At 46.4% G+C, this 20,124-nt stretch overlaps 1 protein-coding gene across 1 annotated transcript in view; it reads right to left on the reverse strand.

The window, feature by feature from the left end:
* LAMB1 (laminin subunit beta 1) overlaps positions 1-15,579 on the reverse strand; it is a 92,635-nt gene extending 77,056 nt beyond the window's left edge. Inside the window, exons 1-3 of the mRNA XM_075927255.1 lie at positions 15,380-15,579; positions 14,912-15,084; positions 3,207-3,342 (exon numbers count right to left, since the gene is read on the reverse strand). Coding sequence (XP_075783370.1) covers positions 3,207-3,342; positions 14,912-15,084; positions 15,380-15,416 — 346 coding nt within the window. The 5' untranslated portion in view covers positions 15,417-15,579. The remainder of the gene's footprint in view (positions 1-3,206; positions 3,343-14,911; positions 15,085-15,379) is intronic.
* Between the last annotated feature and the right edge of the window lie 4,545 nt (positions 15,580-20,124).

A 20,124-nucleotide genomic window follows, 5' to 3' on the forward strand; every position in this document is an offset into this window, starting at 1 on the left:
AAAGGTAATCTGGAAATTGGCAAATGGCTTTCTGCCTAGTAACATGGGTGTGTGAGGAGGCAGCTTCGCTGTCCAGGAAAGAGCCTGGATTAACTCAACTAGTATCAACAAACTTCCCCAAGCCCCAGATGTGGATGTTGATTTCACTTATAGCCACTTAGGCAATGCTGTATAATAGAGGGAACTGGGGGATTCTTTCAGGCCTGGTATGTTAATCAACATACACCCAAAGCATGAGCCTGGCTTAACCTTATATTGGTTTGCATAAGAAAACTAAGGCTGCTAGACAGAGGTGGATTCATAAAGATAGCTGTGGGACTGGAAGCGGCTGCCCTTCTAATGCCTGATAAGAAGCCCTGCCTCTTCCCTCAGCTGCTGATACAGGAGGGTGATGGAATTCATACCATAGTGGTGATACTGGACACTGCCTAAGGGCTCCATTTCTAGTATTAGCCTCTGGCACTGGGTCTGTCTAGTTGTAAGACCCACCCAACCTCTTGGCTTGTTGGATGGGAATTCTCTCCTCTCTCTAGGGTATGTCTACACTTGCCTCATAGTTTGAACTAGGGAGGAAAACGAAGCATACCGAAGTTGCAAATCAAGCGTGGGATTTAAATATCCCGCACTTGATTAGCATATTCACGGCCGGTTGCCCGATGTAACTTGCCGCACATAGCTGGTAGTCCGATTTAAAACCCTTCCCTCGAATTAACATTGCATGAGGAGTACCAGTTAATTCTAGGGAAGGGATTTAAATCAGACTACCGTGTCTATATGTGGCAAGTTACATCGGGCGACCGGCCGCAAATATGCTAATCAAGCGTGGGATATTTAAATCCCGTGCTTGATTTGCAACTTCGGTATGCTTCGTTTTCCTCCCTAGTTCAAACTAGGGGGCAAGTGTAGACATACCCTCTCTCTTCCTAGATCTCAACCTCACGGTCCCGTGGCTATCCCAAGATAATGAAGTTGCCTTTGCTATTTTCCCCCCAGCCCATTTTCCAAATTTGCCTCAGCCATATATACCCCCTCTCTGCCTCAGATGGAGCACGAAGCTTCCAGAGTGGTACAGTAGAACTTTAGTGTTACAAACACCTCTGGAAGACAGGTTGTTCATAACTGAACAAAACATTATGGTTGTTCTTTTAAAAGTTTACATTATCTGAACATTTAGATGAAACAGCACAAACTTTCCTTGCTTGTCAAATCCTTATTTTAAAAACTTTCCCTTTTTTAGAAATTTAACATAGGACTGACCTGTATTTTCTTTCCCTCCCCTTCTCACCCATCTCTGCTGCTGCTCGATTGCGTCCTTCCAGTTCCAAATGAGGCGTGTGATTGATTGGGCAGTTCCTAATGCTGGTGTTCATAACTCTGGGGTTTTCTACTGTATCATAAAACTGCCAATGTTCTGGTTAGTTTCACACCTGCCCACAACATCCTGAATATCTGCAGTGAAACCCAGCAGACTCTTGTTAATTTCACCCAGAGGCTGCCTGGAGAAACTATGGGCTGCCGCAGAGGTATAAGAGCCCTTTGTCCACACAATCAGAGATTGTACTGCAAGGGTTCAGAGTTGAAAGATTATTTTGAAACCATGAGGGATAGAAGCCTACAATTGTTTTTTCAAATGAAAGGTCAAATTTTACAGAGATTGACTGTTCAGGTCTCCTCATTCACTAATGAAAGCTTTCCGCTTAACAGCATCAAGAAAGAGATTTTTTTTCAAGTTGTCGATCTACAAATGATCAAAATTTTAGGACTATATACAGAAGGAGGATAACGCTAACAATTATTTGACGCACGTGAAAAGAATTCTTGAACAGCTGGAAACTGATTATATTCTAGTTTGTAGCATAAAAAACAAATAAGATGATTTAAAGGGGGAGGGAGGAAGGCAAGTAGAATAACCCAAGTATGGCACTTTCTAATTTTTAAACAGCTATAATTTTAAGTGGAACTCATAGTAATATAATGATCCTTGATGCTTTATGCCTACATGGAGAAAGAATCATTTGTTGTTTACTTTTGAGTGACATTTGCATGACCTTATGAGCTAAAACTTTTCTGTTGGTAGATTGCCAAGTCTATTGCAAAAAACATGAGTTATCTGGAATGCTAAACTAGAAACACTGGAGAAAGATAGCTGGATTAAACTCCCTTGTTAAAAAAGGCATCATATAAACTTCTTTTTAGTGGGCTAATAAAAGTTTTTCAAAACTTCACAGTGTTTGTTAAATTGCAATAAGAATCTTTGCTAACATATTTGCCAAGATACAAACCCTTTACAAAAATGAGCATGGAAGGCAATCTCAGAAACTTTAGGATCAGAAGGCCTTTCTTGAGGAAATTCAGGCAGGCTGCAAAAGTAAAGAAGGAGTGTGCTATCCTGGAAAGAAGTAGGGGTGAGGGGAGCCCGTGAAACTAATGTGTGTGGTTTTCATTTGCTTTGATTATTTGCTTGCTTTGTTCATGTGTATTGTTGGCAGATGAATACGTCTGTGCAGAGCAGCAAGGGGATAGTGAGAGAGTGGCCCTCATTTTCCACTTCTCCTGTGGGGCAGAGGCTTTATGCTGTAGGAGTCCTGTCCAGCACCTGGCATGAGCTGGACCAACCTCAAGGTACCTGAGTGACAACAGCTGGAGCAGTGGACCCTCTAACTGCACTGCCTCCATCCACTGATAGGCATGCTATGCCAACAACACTGGACAGCTGTTACAGCTATTCTGTATTGAGATGCTCATTCCCAGGGCTTGACAAGCGGCGGCGAGCCCTGCTCACCAACCGCGCGGTTTGCACATGTGCTGATTGCACAGTGGTGCCGTGCCGGGCTAAAATCTACTTGCCACGAGCGAGTAGATTGCCCTAATTGTCGAGCCCTGCTCATTCCACTAAACACAATCAATTTGGACATAATACACAAAATCTATATATTTTTTAAAACCTTAATAAGAGATTCTTAAAGATTTATCTTATACTTTTTCCAGAACTCTTAAAGTCCATAAGACTTTGTTTATAATAAAGCACCACTCAGGTATAAATCAAAGAATTTATCAAAGGACCTGTGCTTAAAACACTAATGCCCTATGCAGCACTAACAAGTAGGCAGACAACCCTTCAAATAACAAGAGACACTAGAACATTTAAATCAATCAAGGGTGGCCAATTATGCTCACTAGCAACAATCCCCAGACGAACTACATACCATTTTCTGACTGCCACCACAGCTTGAGGCGGTTTGGAGCAAACGTTGTGACCACATTTTCAATACGATGGCTATCAGTGTTGAGAGTCTCATGAAAGGGGTACCGAGAATCGCATGTGAAACATTTTTTGTCCTCCTGAAATAAGAAGACATTTAACTTATTAGTCTTAGCATTGGCTGTTGTATCAAAAAGTGGAATAGTTGTTCCTTGACGATAAACATATTTGGTTTTAGTGTTATATTTGGCTCTTTGTGCCTTTTGTAGAATTAATCCACAAGATTTTTTTTCCCTTTAAAAATAGCATATTTACTCAATGTAAATTGAAGGACAAAGGGAAAAATATGACAGAAATTCAATATGCTTTTAGTTTTATTGGAAGTATGTTTTTACTTAAAACTAATTCCAGGGACTATCCCTGGGAACAATTACTCCCTAGCACAATTCATCTACATTATATCTGAAAGAGTTTGTACATCTGTCTGCGTGTCCATCCATGAGTATGTTTGTTCAAGAACTTCTCCTGAACGATAAGCGCTACTACCACCAAATTCGGTATGCAGCATCCTCTTATCATAACTTAAAGCAAGGTCAGAATTTGGTTATGACAGGACAATAGCATGTGCATGGAATGTGATTGTTTCTCATCAAACAGAAAGGGGGGCAGCAAGGGCCCCACCACCACCCTTGAGGAGAAGCACCTCCCAACTCCATATACGGACTCCTGCAACCCCACCCCTTGACTCCTGCTTTCTCAACACTCCCAGCCTCCTACCCCCTTCAAGGATCCAAGCAATGCTAGCTAAGTCTTCTAGTAAGTAAATATTAATGTTTACAGAAAACTATTAAACTGATTTAAACTGATTTATGCTGAAACACTCAGAAAACAAGTTCCAACACTCTGTGAAATAGTGGTTGTTATTAGAGATATCCTGGACAAAGCCCTGTGCATCTCAAAGTCTCCTGTAAAGATTTAGTGTACATCCTATTTAGTAGGGTGGAATTTTACAAATCCAAATTTTCAAGAATGCACTTAGGTTGAGAAAATTTGTGCTTATAAGCACAAATGCAACCCTAACTTGTGAACTTGGGGCTGCATGCACCTGTTTAAAATCGTGGGTCTCCACTACCGAATGGATAGATGGCAGCAATCGATCCAATGGGAGTCGATTTATCATGTCTAGTATAGATGCGATAAATTGACGGCCAATCACTCTCCCATCTACTCCAGCACTCCACTGGAATGAGAGGCGCAAGCAGAATTGATGGGAGAACATCAGCTGTTGACTTGCCATGGTGAAGACACTGTGGTAAGTTGATCTAAATATGCTGAATTCAGCTACTTATTCAAGAAGCTAAAGATGCGTAACTTCAATTGATAGCTCCCGGTAGCATGGACCAAGCCATAGAGCAGTGGTCTCCAACATTTTTACACCCAAGATCACTTTTTAAATGACAGACCAAGCCAAGATCTACCGCCCCGCCCCTTCCTTGAAGCCCCACCCCTTCCTTGAAGCCCCGCCCTCTATATTCACCTCCTCTCCATCACTTCCTATCCCCAACCCTTACACTGCTGCTTCCCCCTCTCCCCCCAATTCTTCTGTAGGAAGAAGTTTTTCCAACATTTGGCCTATCTAGACTTGACCAAATGTCAGAAAAACCCCTTCTTTTGGAAGCCCCCTTATTCCTCATGGAAAGAGGAATATAGGGGTGACCGAAAGATCTTGTTTGCTCTTCCACTAAAAAGTGGAAGAACAAACCCATCCCTGGATGCAGAAGCGTTTTTCTGGGGTATCTCCGGAATCCTGAAAAACTCCTGCAGTCTAAACATATCCTCGTTGGGTTGAGACAGGGTGTGTAGGCTCCGGGGTGGGAATGATGGATTTGGGTGCGGGAAGGAGTGAGAGGTGCAAACTCTGGGAGGAAATCTGGATGCAGGAGGAAGTGGATAAGGGAATGCTGGCTTGGGGATGGAGTTCCAGGACGGGCAGTGTTACGATCAGATGTAGGGTTAGGGTACTAAGTAAGCCACAGACTTCTGGATTTGAGGGTTCAGGAATTTGGGCAGGGGTATGTGAGGGGCTCAGGTCAGGGGGTTCCGGTATAAGATAGGCTGAGATTTAGGGTCTGGGGCAAAGAGGAGTGCAGGAGTGTCATGATGCTGTGGCCAGATGGGAGATTGGCCCCAATTGGGGGTTTGTTGGCCAGGCTTCATTTTCAAATAAAATACTGTTTCTGCATTGTCTTTATTTATGAGAAGGGCAGGGAACCTGTTTGGACAGAGTGCCAGTGGGAACAGGTTTCTGTGGCTGGGGACGGGAAAGGGGACAGGGTGCCAGTGGGAACAGGTTTCTGAGGGTGGGGAGAGGGAACAGGGAGCTGGGGAGAGGGGGGAGGTAACAGAGGAGAGTGGGGGCAGCGAGTCCCCTGCTATTGCCTCCTCCCAGGATTTCCACCCCACGGCCCTGAGGGAAGCCAGTGCGTGCCTCCTGCAGCGCAGCCAAACCCCCGCGGGAGCCTGCCCCGGGGCCAAACCACCTCTCCCGCGGCAGAGCCAAAACCGCACGGGAGCCTGCCCTGGGGCCAAACCACCTCTCCCGCGGCAGGGCCAAAACCGCACGGGAGCCTGCCCCGGGGCCAAACCACCTCTCCCGCGGCAGGGCCAAAACCGCACGGGAGCCTGCCCCGGGGCCAAACCACCTCTCCCGCGGCACAGCCAAAACCGCACGGGAGCCTGCCCCGGGGCCAAACCACCTCTCCCGCGGCAGGGCCAAAACCCCACAGGAGCCTGCCCCGGGGCCAAACCACCTCTCCCGCGGCAGGGCCAAACCCCCGTGGGAGCCTGCCCCAGGGCCAAACTGCCTCTCCCGTGGTGCGGCGCGGCCAACCCCGCCCCCTCCCCGCAGCACGGCCAACCCCCATGGGCGCCTGCCTCGGGGTCAAACCCCCCTCCTGAGGCGTGGCCCAGCCAAGACAACCCCCTCCCTCCCACAGCATGACCAAACACCCACGGGTGCCTTCCCCAGGCCAAACCCTGGGGCCAAGCCCTGCTCCCGCGGCGCAGGGAAACCCCTGCGCTTGACTCATCCCTCCGGCACGTGCGGCGCAGGGAAGCCGCTGCACTCCTCGTCCAGGGCCAACACCCCCTCCCCCAGCATGCAACAGAGCTGTAGGAGGGGAGCAGCCCACGCACTTCCGGAACCCCCGGAAACGACGTGGGCTTCATACAGGACTTCCGTCCACCCCACGGGAAGTTGGCACTACACTAGAAGTAGGTAGTGGGGCTTCTCAGGGGTGGGAGGAAAATGGGCGGTGGGGGTGCCCAAACGCCTTACGTTGACTGGTTGAGGCCTTGCGATCGACTGGTCGATTGCGATCGATGGGTTGGTGACCACAGCCATAGAGACTAATCCTGCACCACAGAAAAAGCAGGATAATCCTGCACCACAGATAACAACCATTATCTATTCACTAGCCAATTAGCCCGTCATAAAACAGGATTTTCCGGTCTCTCCTCCACATTGGTCTTCTCTCCTGAGCCTCTGGTCTCTCACTCTGTCTCTCTCTCTCTGTTCTCCTCCTACTGCCTCCCCCTCTCTCTCAGCTCTCCTCACCCTCCTGCCTCTCACCTGGGTCACTATGGAGCCCAAACGGTCGCTTGCGCCACTTGCTCCCCCGCGGTGGCCTGGCTGAGTGGCATAGAAGTCAGCCGAGTGCCATGGCAGGGGTGAAGAGGGGCGGGGCGGTGACGTTCACGGTCAGACCCTGCCCCCCTTCCTCTCCCGCCGCAGCACTCAGCTGACTTCTGCGCCGCTCAGCCAGGCTGCCGCGGGGGAGCAAGCAGCCATTTGGGCCCCGCACTCCCCATGCAGCATTTCAGCATTACAGACTCTCAGACACTGGGCTACTATATATATGATGTGTACTGTGATAGAGCATGCAAGACACTGTATAGGCATAACAGAAACATTCCCTGTCTAAAGGGATTTACATCCAAATTAAGACAAGAGACTGATGTATAGGAATACCAATATGGGGTGCCTGAGGCAAAGAATGGTAAAACAGCTCAAATATGCTGCTGGTCACTAATTATTATCAAGCGCTATGTGGGCATCGTGGTTCATGTAGGTTTTAAGGCAAAATTCAAAAGAGCATAATGTGGTGATATTGTGGATTTTTTTTTTACTGAGCACTCCATCCAAGCATAAAGGTCAGCATGGGAAAAAAACATGATGGGGCCTGTCCAAAAACTTGGCAAGTAGGCAGATACGGATGATGCTGTTGGCAGAGTGGAGGCTACATTCACTCAGCTCTTAATAAAACAGCACCTCATCTGTCAAGGATCCGAGCATTAGAGATGTTGCTTTAGAACAGAGTAAGAGATGCTGTTCCACAGAGTTCCCAGTCACACAGTTCATACTCCACAAGCCCTTTTGTCATTTCTGCCATGAGCATGCAAATCAAGACCAGCCTCTGTGGTCTGTGTATTCCCAGGATTCCTTAGGCATGACTCCACCATCATCTTCATTCTTCGGGCTAATGTGTAAGTAATCATAGAATACTGGAACTGGAAAGGACCTTGAGAGATCATTAAATCCAGTCCCCTGTCCTCATGGCAGGACCAAGCACTGTGTAGATCATGCATGATAGATGTCTATCTAACCTGCTCTTAAATATCTCCAGTGACGGAGATTCTGCAACCTTCCTAGGCAATTCATTCCATTGTTCAACCACCCTGACAGTTAGGAAGTTCTTCCTAATGTCCAACCTAAACCTCCCTTGCTATACTTTAAGTCCATTGCTTCTTGTCCTATCCTCAGAGCCAAGGAGAACAATTTTTCTCCCTCCTCCTTGTGACACTCTTTTAAGATACCTGAAAACCACTATCATGTCCCCTCTCAGTCTTCTCCTTTCCAAACTAAACAAGCCCAATTCTTTCAGTCTTCCTTCATAGCTCATGTTCTCTTGTGGTTCCCAAACTTTTCGGCATCACACGCTCTTTTTGAGAAACCCTCACACACACACCCAGAAAATAGCAGCAAAACTTCTTGAGGGGAAAAAAACGGGGGGGGGGGGGGGAACTGACCAGGGCAGCAACTAGATGGTGGGGGCTGGGTTGCCTCGTGCTCCCCCTGGAATTTCTTCACACACCCCAGTTTGGGAACCCATGCTCTAGACCTTTAATCATTCTTGTTGCTCTTTTCTTGACCTTCTCCAATTTCTCCACATTTTTCTTGAAATGCGGTGCCCAGAACTGGACACAATACTCCAATTGAGGCCTGATCAGTGCAGAGTAGAGCGGAAGAATGACGTCTCATGTCTCTTGCTTACAACACTCCTGTTAATGCAACCCAGAATTATGTTTGCTTTTTTTGCAACCGTGAGGCTATGTCTAGACTACATCCTTTTGTCAGCAGAGGGATGTAAATGAAGCACTTTGAAAGTGCAAATGAAGCGGAGATTTAAATATCGAGTGCTTCATTTGCATAAACACATAATGGCGCTCTTTTGAAAAAGCACTATTTTGAAATTGAAACCGCAATCTGGACGTGCCCTGTTTTTGAAAGAGTCAATTTCAAAATAGTGCTTTTTCGAGAGAGCGCCATTATTTGATTATGCAAATGAAGCATGGGATATTTAAATCCCCGCTTCATTTGCACTTTCAAAGTGCTTAATTTACATCCCTCTGCCAACAGAGATGTAGTCTAGACGTAACCAGTCACACCATTGACTCACATTTAGCTTGTGGTCCACTGTGACCCCTAAATCCCTTCAGCAGTACCTCCTTCCTAGACAATCACTTCCCATTCTGAATGTGTGGAACGGATTGTTCCTTCCTAAGTGGAGCACTTTGCATTTGTCTTTATTCAACTTCATCCTGTTTACCTCAGGCCAGTTCTCTAGTTTGTCCAGATCATTTTGAATTATGACTCTATCCTCCAAAGCATATACAACCCTTCCCAGCTTGGTATCATCTGATAAAATTAGTAAGTGTACTCTATGCCATCATCTAAATCATTGATGAAGATATTGAACAGAACTGGTCCCCAAACTGACCCTTGCAGAACCCCACTTGTTATGCCCTTCCAGCACGATTATGAACTGTTAATAACTACTTTCGGAGAATGGTTATCCAGCCAGTTATGCATCCACTTTATAGTAGCCCCATCTAGGTTGTATTTCCCTAGTTTATTGATAAGAAGGTCATGCAAGACCGTATGAAACGCCTTACTAAAGTCTAGGTATTCCACGTCCACTGCTTCTCCCTTATCCACAAGACTCATTATCCTATCAAAGAAAGCTATCAGATTGGTTTGACATGATTTGTTCTTTACAAATCCATGCTGGCTGTTACCTATCACCTTATTATCTTCCAGGTGTTTGCAGATGGATTCTTTAATTACTTGCTCCATTATCTTCCCTGGCACAGAAGTTAAACTGACTAGCCTGTAGTTTCCTGGGTTATTTCCCTTTTTATAGATGGGCACTATATTTGCCCTTTTCCAGTCTTCTGGAATCTCTCCCATCTTCCATGATTTTTCAAAGATGTTAGATAAAGGCTCAGATACCTCCTCTATCAGTTTCTTGAGTATTCTAGGATGCATTTCATCAGGCCCTGGTGACTTGAAGATCTCTAACTTTTGTAAGTAATTTTTAACCTGTTCTTTTTTTTTATTTTAACTTTTAAACCTACCCCATTTCCACTAGCATTCACTATATCAAACTTATTGGTGAAAACCAAAATAAAGACGTCATTAAGTACCTCTGCCATTTCCAAATTTCCTGTAGTTTCTCCCTCTTCACCAAGCAATGGGCCTACCCTGTCCTTGGTCTTTCTCTTGCTTCTAAGATATTTGTAGAATGTCTTCTTCTTGTCCTTTATGTCTCTAGATAGATTTAGCTTGTTTTGTGCCTTTGCCTTTCTAATCTCGTCCCTGCATACCTGTGTTTGCTTATATTCATTTATCCTTTGCAATTTTACCTAGTTTCCACTTTTTATATGACTCCTTTTTTATTTTTAAATCATGTAAGATCTCCTGGTTGATCCAAGGTGATCTCCTGCTATACTTTCCTACATAGTGGAATAGTTTGCTTTTGGGCCCTTAATAATGTCCCTTTTAAAAAACTGCCTACTCTCTTCAGTTGTTTTTCCTCTTAGTCTTGCTTCCCATGGGAGCTTACCTACCAGCTCTCCGAGTTTAATCAAAATGAGCACTTCCAAATCAGCCCAATTAGGGGTCCCAAATACAGACCTTATCCTGTCACCAGTGAAATCAGGGTCAAAGTTGTCAGTTATTTAAATGGGAGAACGATAAATCCCTAAAGGTTTACTCAAAATTTCTGAGCATCCTCAAATCCTGTTTTTGCCAGGGAAAGTGGTGGTGGTGGTGGGGGGGGGGGGTAGGGTCTTTCAGTATTCCACCTCTAACCATGTCTTTTCTGCCAGACTCTGCACCTTTGAATGGGAAGTAGGGAGGAACAAAAACTATCAAGAATACATTTCTGACTCAGAATATGTAATGACAAGAATAAAAATAAGGGAATATTTGAAAGTTTTTTCAGAAATTACTCTATAGCCATATTGGGGCCCAATCCTGCAAAGTGCTGAGCATGCTTTATTAGCTAAATGAGCTGCATTTTTGTTCAACTCAGGGTAAAAGTAATTTAAAAATCTTAACATACAGAGGCCAGGCTCTGAGCCTGCAGAAGGGGTGGGGCTTGGGACAGTCTCTCCAAGTTAGCCCTTCAGTGATTTACCGCATGGGCCACTCAGGACAGCTGCCTCTTTTACCCCTATACTCCCGCTGGTGCCCCTGGAAGTAGGGTGTGGCAGCACTTCAACATCAACTATGTATGGGCTCCTACCAGTGGCCACTTCTTATTGATACAACGTTCTGGGCCACTTTAATCTCTGGTTCAACTATACTAAGAAGCATAAGAACATAAGAATGGCCATTCTACGTCAGACCAAAGGTCCATATAGCCTAGTATCCTGTCTGCTGACAGTGGCCAATGCGAGGTGCCCCAGCAGGAATGAACAGAACAGAGAATCATCAAGTGATCCATCCCGTGTCACTCATTCCCAGACATTGACAAACAAAGGCTAAGGACAACATCCCTGTCCATCTGAATATATCCATTGAGGGACCTATCCTCCATGAATGTATCTAGTTCTTTTCTGAACCTTGTTAAAGTCTAGATCTTCTGAACATGTTCTGGCAGGGATTTCCACAGGTTGACCATGCATTGTGTGAAGAAATATTTCCTTTTCTTTATTTTAAACCTGTGCCTATTAATTTTATTTGGTGATCCCTAGTTCTTATGATCTGGGAAGGTGTAAATAACTTTTCCTTATTTACTTTTTCCAGACCACTCATGATTGAATAAACCGCTGCCATATCCCCCCTTAGCTATCTCTTTTCCAGGCTGAAAAGTCCCAGTCTTATTAATCACTCCTCATATGGCAGCTGTTGTGAGATGAAGGGAGCACACTTACATACAGTATTCAAGATGCAGACATACCAAGGATTTATATCGAGACGATATAATATTTTCTGTCTTATTATATATTCCTTTCTTGATGATTCCCAACATTCTGTTCACTGGTTTGACTGTTGCTGCACATTGAGTGGATATTCTCAGAGAATTACCAACAATGACTTCAAAATCTCACTCTCGAGTGGTAACAGCTAATTTAAACTCCATCATTTTATAGGAATAGTTGGGATTATGATTTCCAATATGCATTACTTTTAATTAATCAACATTGAATTTCATGTGCCATTTTGTTATTTACCCACCCGATTTTGTAAGATCCCTTTGAAGCTCTTCAAAGTCTGCTGTGAACTTTACTACCTTGAGCCATTTTGTATCAAATGGGACAAATCCTTTGGCCCTGAATGGGTTAGATTCTACGGTACTGAATAGAACAAGACTCCCATTGCTTTCTTGGGGAGTTTTGCTCGACATAGGATCACAGAATTTGGGTTAGTGTTTTTGACATTATAAACTGAGGTTGAGATTGTTTATTGATTTTCAACTGTAATATAGCTCCATTTATCCTTTCCCCCCCCCTTTTTTTTTACATATAGCCAAATTCCCTTGTGTCTTGGAAACATGGAGTGTGCTAAACTATTTTTCACATATTAAAAAAATCATATTTTCTATGTAAAGAGAAGAACCAGAGAAAGGACTTTTATTTACCTTGTTTTTCTAGACATAGATTTAACTACCCCCACCCTAAATGCCAGAATTTATACTATAATTACAGACTGATTTTGATTCAGGAAGTAGTCTAGACAGCTCTATACAAGCCTGGAATAGTATAATTGAACTCCCTGTGCCACATTCTTTCTTAACTTATCAAGTTAAATTGAGTCTAAATGTCTAAGTACACTTGGGTGCAAATAATTAAACATGTTAATATACTGCCTCTAAATCACAGACTAAGAGAAATCTAGGGGTAGAAGAAACCTTGAGAGATCATCTAGCCCATTCTCCTACAATGAAGCAGGAAAATGTCTGTCTTACCTGTATTTAAGCAGATTCCACAACCTCGCTTGGAAACCTACTCCCATACTGTACTATCTTTACTCTTGGAAATGTTTTCCTCCTATCTAACCTAGATGTTCTATGCTGCAAACACTTGACTGGTCACTGTCTTAACAGCTCTCATCTCCCTCCTGCCTCATCTTTTCTCAAGACTACACATGACCATTTTAAACCTTTTCTCATAGGTCAGGTTTTCTAAACCTTTTATCATTTTTGTCACTCTCCTCTGGACCCTTTTTATATTACCCACATCTTTCTTTGAGCGTGAAACCCAAAATTCAACATAATATTCAACAGTGCTGAGTAGACCTGTGTCATACACCCCAGAATGACATTAGCTTTTTTCACAGCTGCATCCCTTTGTTGACTCACACTTAATATATGATCCATGCTGACCCCCAATCTTTTTCAGCAGTACTACTTACTGATAGTGGTAACACTAGGCCTAAGTAAGGATGTTAACTAGCGGTTAATTTACTAGTTGAGTAGTCGATGGAATTTTCATTGACTAGTCAATAGGCACTTTCATATTCCTCCTTTGAAACATACAAGAGTCCCCGCTGGGAATGTGGACCTCCGTGTGCAGCCCCTGGGGCCAGTGGAAAGTCCAACTGACTCTGGGCTGCACAGGGGCCAGCTTTGAAATGTACAAGAATCCCCAGCGGGAGTTCTTGTGCATTTCAAAGCAGAAGCACCCTCACGGAGCCCGAGAATTGTTAGGGGACTCAGAGTCCCCACTGACCCCAGACTCCATGTTGCGCTGCCAATCTGAAATGTCACGTGGAGCCTGAGGTCAGCTGATCCTGAGCTCTGTGCAGCATTTCAGTGGAACCTGGGATCAGCTGGGGAGTCCCCAGGTGACTTTGGGTTCCTTGCGGCATTTCCCCAGAACCCGGAGACAGCTGGGGACTCCCCAGCTGATCCAGGGTTCTGCAGAAATGCCATGGGGAGCCCAGGATCAGATGGGGAGTCCCCAGCTGATCCCAGGCTATGTGTGGCGCTGCTGCTTTGAAACACCGAAGCAACATTCAAAGGGGCAACACCGCACAGCTGAACTTGGGCTCAGCTGTGCGGTGCTGCCACTTTGAAGTATCCCCCCCTCTTCCTTGCTGAAAGAGACATCGGAGGGGGGGGGATCGAATAGTCGACTGACTATCTGATAAGCATTTGTGTATCAGATACTTGACTAGTCCTGAACATCCTTATGCCTAAAAAGAGTAAGATTATGTCTTCACTATGGGGAGAATTGGCACTGTCTGATCAATCTTCTGGAGTTTGATTTAGCAGGTCTAATAAAGACCCGCTAAATCAAACTCAGAAGGCACCCAGTACTCCTTGTAGTGGCCAGGAGTAAAGAAAGCTGATGGGAATATTTGTTCTGGTCAGCTTCCCACTATGAAGACAGCACCAAGCTTGATTTAAGGTAAGTTGCATACCTTAAGCTGACCTTCTAGGTCTAGTGTAGACCTGGCCAAAGCAATTGCATAGGCCCCAAGTAACAGCCTCCAATTTAGTATAACCCTCAATATGTTATTTAGGGTGAGGGAGCAGTTGCTATTTCGAATTCTCAGTGATGCAGTTGCTGTTGGCCAAATTGCATATAAGAACATTTTCCAATGAAGTTCAGCTGAAACTAGTATGCTTATCTGACTAGCACAAAAGATGCCTCGTTGTTAGAAGGAGAGACACCGCTCCCTGTCCTGTCGGGGTGATTCCCTACTGAATTTTCCCGGCTTTGGCCAGTCTAGGGATGTGGCAGTGATGGGGGAAGGCTGGGTGATGCTCACGGGTTTCATGACCCTGCTGGGTGCTCCCTGCTTTGCAGAGCTGGGGGGCAGGGAAGACTCCGAATCTGGCTCAGTGTTTGGCGGGCCAGGGGAACGGGAGACGCGCAGAGCCCCAGCGGGTGAGGGGGAGGCTTTGTCCGCTCTCAGCACGGCATTCCCAGGCAGGCACAGCCTGTCCCCGCGCTCCCGCTGCCTGGGAAAGGCGCTTCCTTCCAGCCCGGCAGCCCCACACCCGAGGGTAGGACGCGCCGGGCGGATGCAACTGTGCGCGCAAAGCGGGGTCCCGGGGATGCGCGCGGCTCCCCCCCCCCCGCGGCCGGCCCAGCGCCAGCCGCGCAGCCCGGCCCCTCCCGCCGCCGCCGGCTCACCTGGAGGTGGCTCACGATGCAGAAGGGCTCGGGCCGCTGCAGCCCGCACGTGGAGCTGGCGGCGAGCTTCGAGGCGCGGCCGATGAGCAGGTCGCCGGTGGCGGGGTAGCAGCTGCCCTCGGCGCACCCGTAGCTGTACTCGGGCTCCTGGGCCAGGGCGGCGACACACAGCCCTGCGGGGAGCGGGAGGCAGGCGGGTGAGGCAGGCGGCGGGGCGCCCCGGGACCGAGGCTCTCAGCCCGGGGGTGTCCCAGAAGTGGCTCCCCGGGTCCCAGCCCCGCCCCGGGACACCCACCGCTCCAGCTGGCAGCGCTGCTCCGAACCGGCCAGGAGCCCCGGCGGGGGCCCCCGGTAGCCGGGCTCTGGGCACCCACCCCCCGATCCCGGCCCGCGGCTGAGCTGAGCGAGGCTGCAGGATCCGCCCCGGCTGCCCTTGGCTGAGGACACGGGCGCGGCAGCGCCGCTCACCTAGCAGGGCGCCCGCGTACACCTGGAGGCTGCCCATCGCCTGCGGACGGACGGGGGGAGCCGCTGCGCTGCGAGGGAGCCGCTCCGGGGCCAGCCGCCGCTGTGCTGCGTCCGGCAGGAAACCAGCGCGCGGCGCCTTCGCTCCCAGCCCTGCCCCGCAGCGCACAAACTTTCCGCGGAGGGGGACTGAGGGAGGCTCCACGCAGGCGCTGGAGGAGGAGGCGGCGGGGAGGGGGGGGCGCGGCTGCAGCCCAGTCCCAGGGGAGCTGCTGCTGTTGCAGCGGTTCCCCAGCAGCTCCGCTCCTCGCCTTTGTCTGTGCCGCTCCGGCGAGCCTAGTGTTTGCGAAGTGCAGGCTTGTCCCTTCAGGCCGTTGCAAAGGTGTATAACGCGGCCGTGCGGCTCAGCGGGGCCACTCCTGCGCTGGGGGGGGGTGCACCCGGCTCACTAACAGGGTGAGAGGCAACTCAGCACCTAGTGTAGACAGGGACGGGTTGTGCCCCACCCTGTGACAGTGGCTCTGCCGAATTCATTGTCCATTTTGGTCAATTTCACAGTCCTAGGATTTTTCAAATGATCAGTGTCATGGTTTCAGATATTTAAATCTGAAATTTCAGGGTCCTGCAATTGTAGGGTTTGAGGGAAGAAAGGAGTGTGTGTGTATGTGTGTGTGTGCGGATGCTACCAGTACTGCTACTCCTACTTCTGCACAGCTACTGGCAGCAGCATTGTCTTCAGAGCTGGGCAGCTGGAGAGTGGTGGCTGCTGGCCAAGAATCCAGCTCTGAAGGCAGAGCTACTACTAGCAGCTGCACAGACCTGAGGATGGCCTGCTACGGGATTGCTACTCTTACTTATGCACTGCTTGCAGAGCTGGGCCATTAATAGCAGTGTTCCCTATAAGCTGTGTTCTGGGTGGCCACCTAGGAGAGATACAAATGATACCCAGCTGGTTAACAGAGCACCCACTACTGGCAGCATGTGTTTAGCATGTCTGCTAGAGGTGCACAACCGCACCTTTCTCTGTGCACACAACATCATTTTTCTGCAGATGAATGGAAAAGGTTAGAGCAGGGTGGGCAATAATTGTGATGAGGGAGCCACTCCAAAATTTTGGAAAAGGGTCCAGGGCTGCATTCTTCTAGGATATTAATGGAGGAGGTGCAGGGTCTGAGTTGCAGGTTGGATGCAGAAGGGAGCTTGGGTTAAGGGATTGGGATGCAGGAGGTGTGGGGTCTGGGAGAGAGTTACAGTGAAGGAGGCAGTTGTGACCTAGGGCAGGGGATTCAGGTGCTGGGGTTTGGGTTGTGACCTGGGGCAAGGGACCAGGGTTCAGGGTTTTATGTTCTTACCTTGGGCAGGGGGTTGGGAACCACAATCTGGAAAGGGGTATGGATTCAGGAGGCAGGCAGATGGTTTGGCTTATATGGGGCAGGGGAGTGGGAGGGATTGGGGTGCTAGAGGCAGGCTCTGTCCAGGAGGCTTAGCTGGGTGACTCCCAGCCAGCAGCCCAGAAGATTTCTCTTCTCATCCCACCCTGCCTGCACCATGTTCATTAGTGAATAAGAACCTGTGGGGAGAGGTGCTTCCCACGATGCCTAGTCTTCAAACAGGAAGCTCCCGTTGGCCAGAAATTGGCCAATGGGATTATGCCGGGGCAAGAGCAGCACATGAAGCACCATTCTCCCCTCCTCCAAGCTCACAGCTGAGAAAGAGAAACAGCTGTGGCAGCTGTGTGTGTGTGTGTGTGTGTGTGTGTGTGCGCGTGCGTGTGCGCGCATGAGTGCATGGGGCAAGCAGGGAGTCTGCCTGCCAGATTCGGTGGCTTACTTGGCTGGACCCAGCTCTTGGGCCATATTTTGCCCAGGCCTGAGTTAGAAGGAACATTGGTCAGCAGCCTCCTCTCCCCGGCCATCCAGCTCTGAAAGCAGCAATACAGAAGTAAGGGTGCCTTGGGTATGGTACTGCCCTTATTTCTGTGCCGCTTCTGGTGGGGTGCTACCTTCAGCCCTAGGCACATAGCTATCATTACAAAGTCACAGCTCTCCAGTTGCCCAGTTGTGAAGGCAGTGCTGGTGACCCTCCTATAATAACCTTGTGATCCCCCTGCAACTCACTTTTAGGCCAGGACACCCAATCTGAGAAACAATGGTCTCTCCTGTAAAATCTGTACAGTATAAGGTAAAAGCACACAAAAAGCTAGATTTCATGGGAGGACACCAGATTGCACTTTCAGTGACATGTTTTGCATGGCTGTGAATTTGATAGGGGCCTACTCATAGTTAACCCTCCAGCATACAGTGTTTTTAAACATAAACTGCCTTAGTCATCACAAAGGGCGATCTGTTCATTCATCCATCCATTAAAATGCTTTCTGACATCATCCATATTCCCAAGGAAATGATGCTTTTGGGAGCAACAGGGACTCTCTGCTATGTTGCTGCAGGAGGTGTGGCCTTCCTGCTGGATGGGCCTGTGTGGATGGGATGTTTATGGTTTGACTGGGGAAGGGAGAGCTACCATTGATTGACTTGTCCATATATATTTGTAAGAAGTGAATCATGGAAAGGCGCTGAAAGCCTTTTAGCTCCCAGACATACTAGGGCAACAATTCCCCTGTTAACTCCAAAAGGGAGGACAAGGGAAGAGAGGCTACATTAATTGTTGTCATTATTAAGTGTAACATTTTGTTTCATAAAGCTCACACAATTAATAAAAGGTGTAATAGGATTACAATATGGAAAGTTCTAGTCTTCAATTTGTTTTGAGGAGGCAGGCTTATTTTTCTTCATTAAAATGGTACTGTCAGATAGTTTTAGGTGGTGTGTGTGTGAGAGAGAGAGAAAGAGAGAGAGAGAGGTTTTACTGAGCCCAATAGTATTAAAAATTATTTCAAGAAATATTTAATTGAAAACTGGGTTTGTGTATGTGTTGGACAGAATAATTTCTGCCCCTCCCCCTGCAGTTTGTGATCCAAATGTGGCAGCATTGTTCTGGTCTCTGAAAGCTGCAAAGAGAAACTGAACAGTCTGTTTTCATTGTCAAAACTGTGTGTAATGAAGAAAAACAAACAATATAAATGGTGAAAATAGCAGTTTTCACTTTCAATAATCTAAGGTATTATTAGTAACACAGAAGAAGATTTTTTAAATATTATTTTTAACCCGGCAATAAAACTTCAAAGAATAAAGCAAGATGAACTGTATAGACTAATTCTTTCTGTGATCTGTGTCTGTTCACACATGTGTGAACAACCAGTGGGTACTTACGGTCCTCACTACAAATATAGTATGAAAGGATCTAGTTATTACACAGTTGTCCCTCTACCCAGTTACAAGATGGTTCAATTTTAGTTCTGTCCATCTGCAACTCAGTTTATGATTTTGTAACCAATTGCAAGTAATTCAGTTTGCAATTCAGCAGCTTTTCTGTCATCACAGCTGTGTGTTTTGCACTCACTCAATCATTCATTGCAGCCATTAGTAATTATCTTCAAAAATTCATGGAAGATAGGAGAGATCCCAGAGGACTGGAAGAGGGTAAATATAGTCACAATCTATAAAAAGGGAAATAAGAACAGAGTCCAGGGAATTACAGACCAACTTAACTTCAGTGCTCAGAAAGATAATAAAGCCAATAATCAAGCAATCAATTTGCAAACACCCAATAAATAATAAGTAATCGTCAACACAGTAACAAACTTTGTGGTTGGGTGGAAGTGTAGATGTTGTATATTTTGACTTTAGTGAGGCTTTTGATAACAGTCTCACATGACCTTCTTATAAACAACCCAGGGAAGTACAACCTAAATGGAGCTATTATAAGGCTGTGTCTAGACTGCAGGTTTTTTTTTTAAAAGTAGCCTTTTTTCGAAAAAACTTCACCTGCGTCTAGACTACAGCTGCGTTCTTTCGAAATTAAATCGAAAGAATGTGGCTTTTCTTTCAACGGTGGTACTCCTCATTTCACGAGGAATAACGCCTTTTTTCGAAAGTGTTCTTTCAAAAAAAGGTGCTATGTAATGCAAACTGTGCTTTTTTGAAAGAGAGCATCTTTTTCTAAAGTACTGCTTGCAGTCTAGACACTCTTTTTTGAAAGAATCTTTCAAAAAAGCCTCTTTCAAAAGAGGCTTGCTGTCTAGACGTAGTCTAAAACTGTTTTCAGAGAGTTGTTATCAGTGGTTCAAAGTCAAGCTGTAAGAGCATATTGAGTGGGACTCTTCTAGCAGGGATCTGTTATGGGGCTGATTCTGTTAAATAACTTCATAAATGATTTAGATAAAGGCATAGAGAGTACAATTATATAGTTTGCAGATGATACTCATATGAGAGGGGCTGCAAGTACTTTGGAGGATAAGTTGATAATTAAATGATCTGGACAAACTGGAGAAATGGCTGTAAGGTAAATAGGATGACATTGAACAAGGACAAATGCAAAATATTCCACGTAGGAAGTTACAATCAGTTTCACACATACAAAATGGAAAATGATTACTTAGAAAGGAGTAATGCAGAAAGGGATTATGGAGTCATAGTGGACTAGATGCTAAATATGAGCCAACAATGTAACAGTGTTGCAAAAAAAGCTAACATCATTTTGGGAAGTATTAGCATGTGTATTGCAAACAAGAAACGAGAAATAATTCTTCCACTCTCCTTCATGCAAATAAGGCATCTGCTGGAGTATTGTGTCCAGTTTCAAGTGCCTCATAAGGAAAGATATGGACAAAGTGGAAAAAGAGCGGAGGC

Source organism: Pelodiscus sinensis, chromosome 1 (genome assembly GCF_049634645.1).
Source record: "Pelodiscus sinensis isolate JC-2024 chromosome 1, ASM4963464v1, whole genome shotgun sequence".
Taxonomy (NCBI): domain Eukaryota; kingdom Metazoa; phylum Chordata; order Testudines; family Trionychidae; genus Pelodiscus; species Pelodiscus sinensis.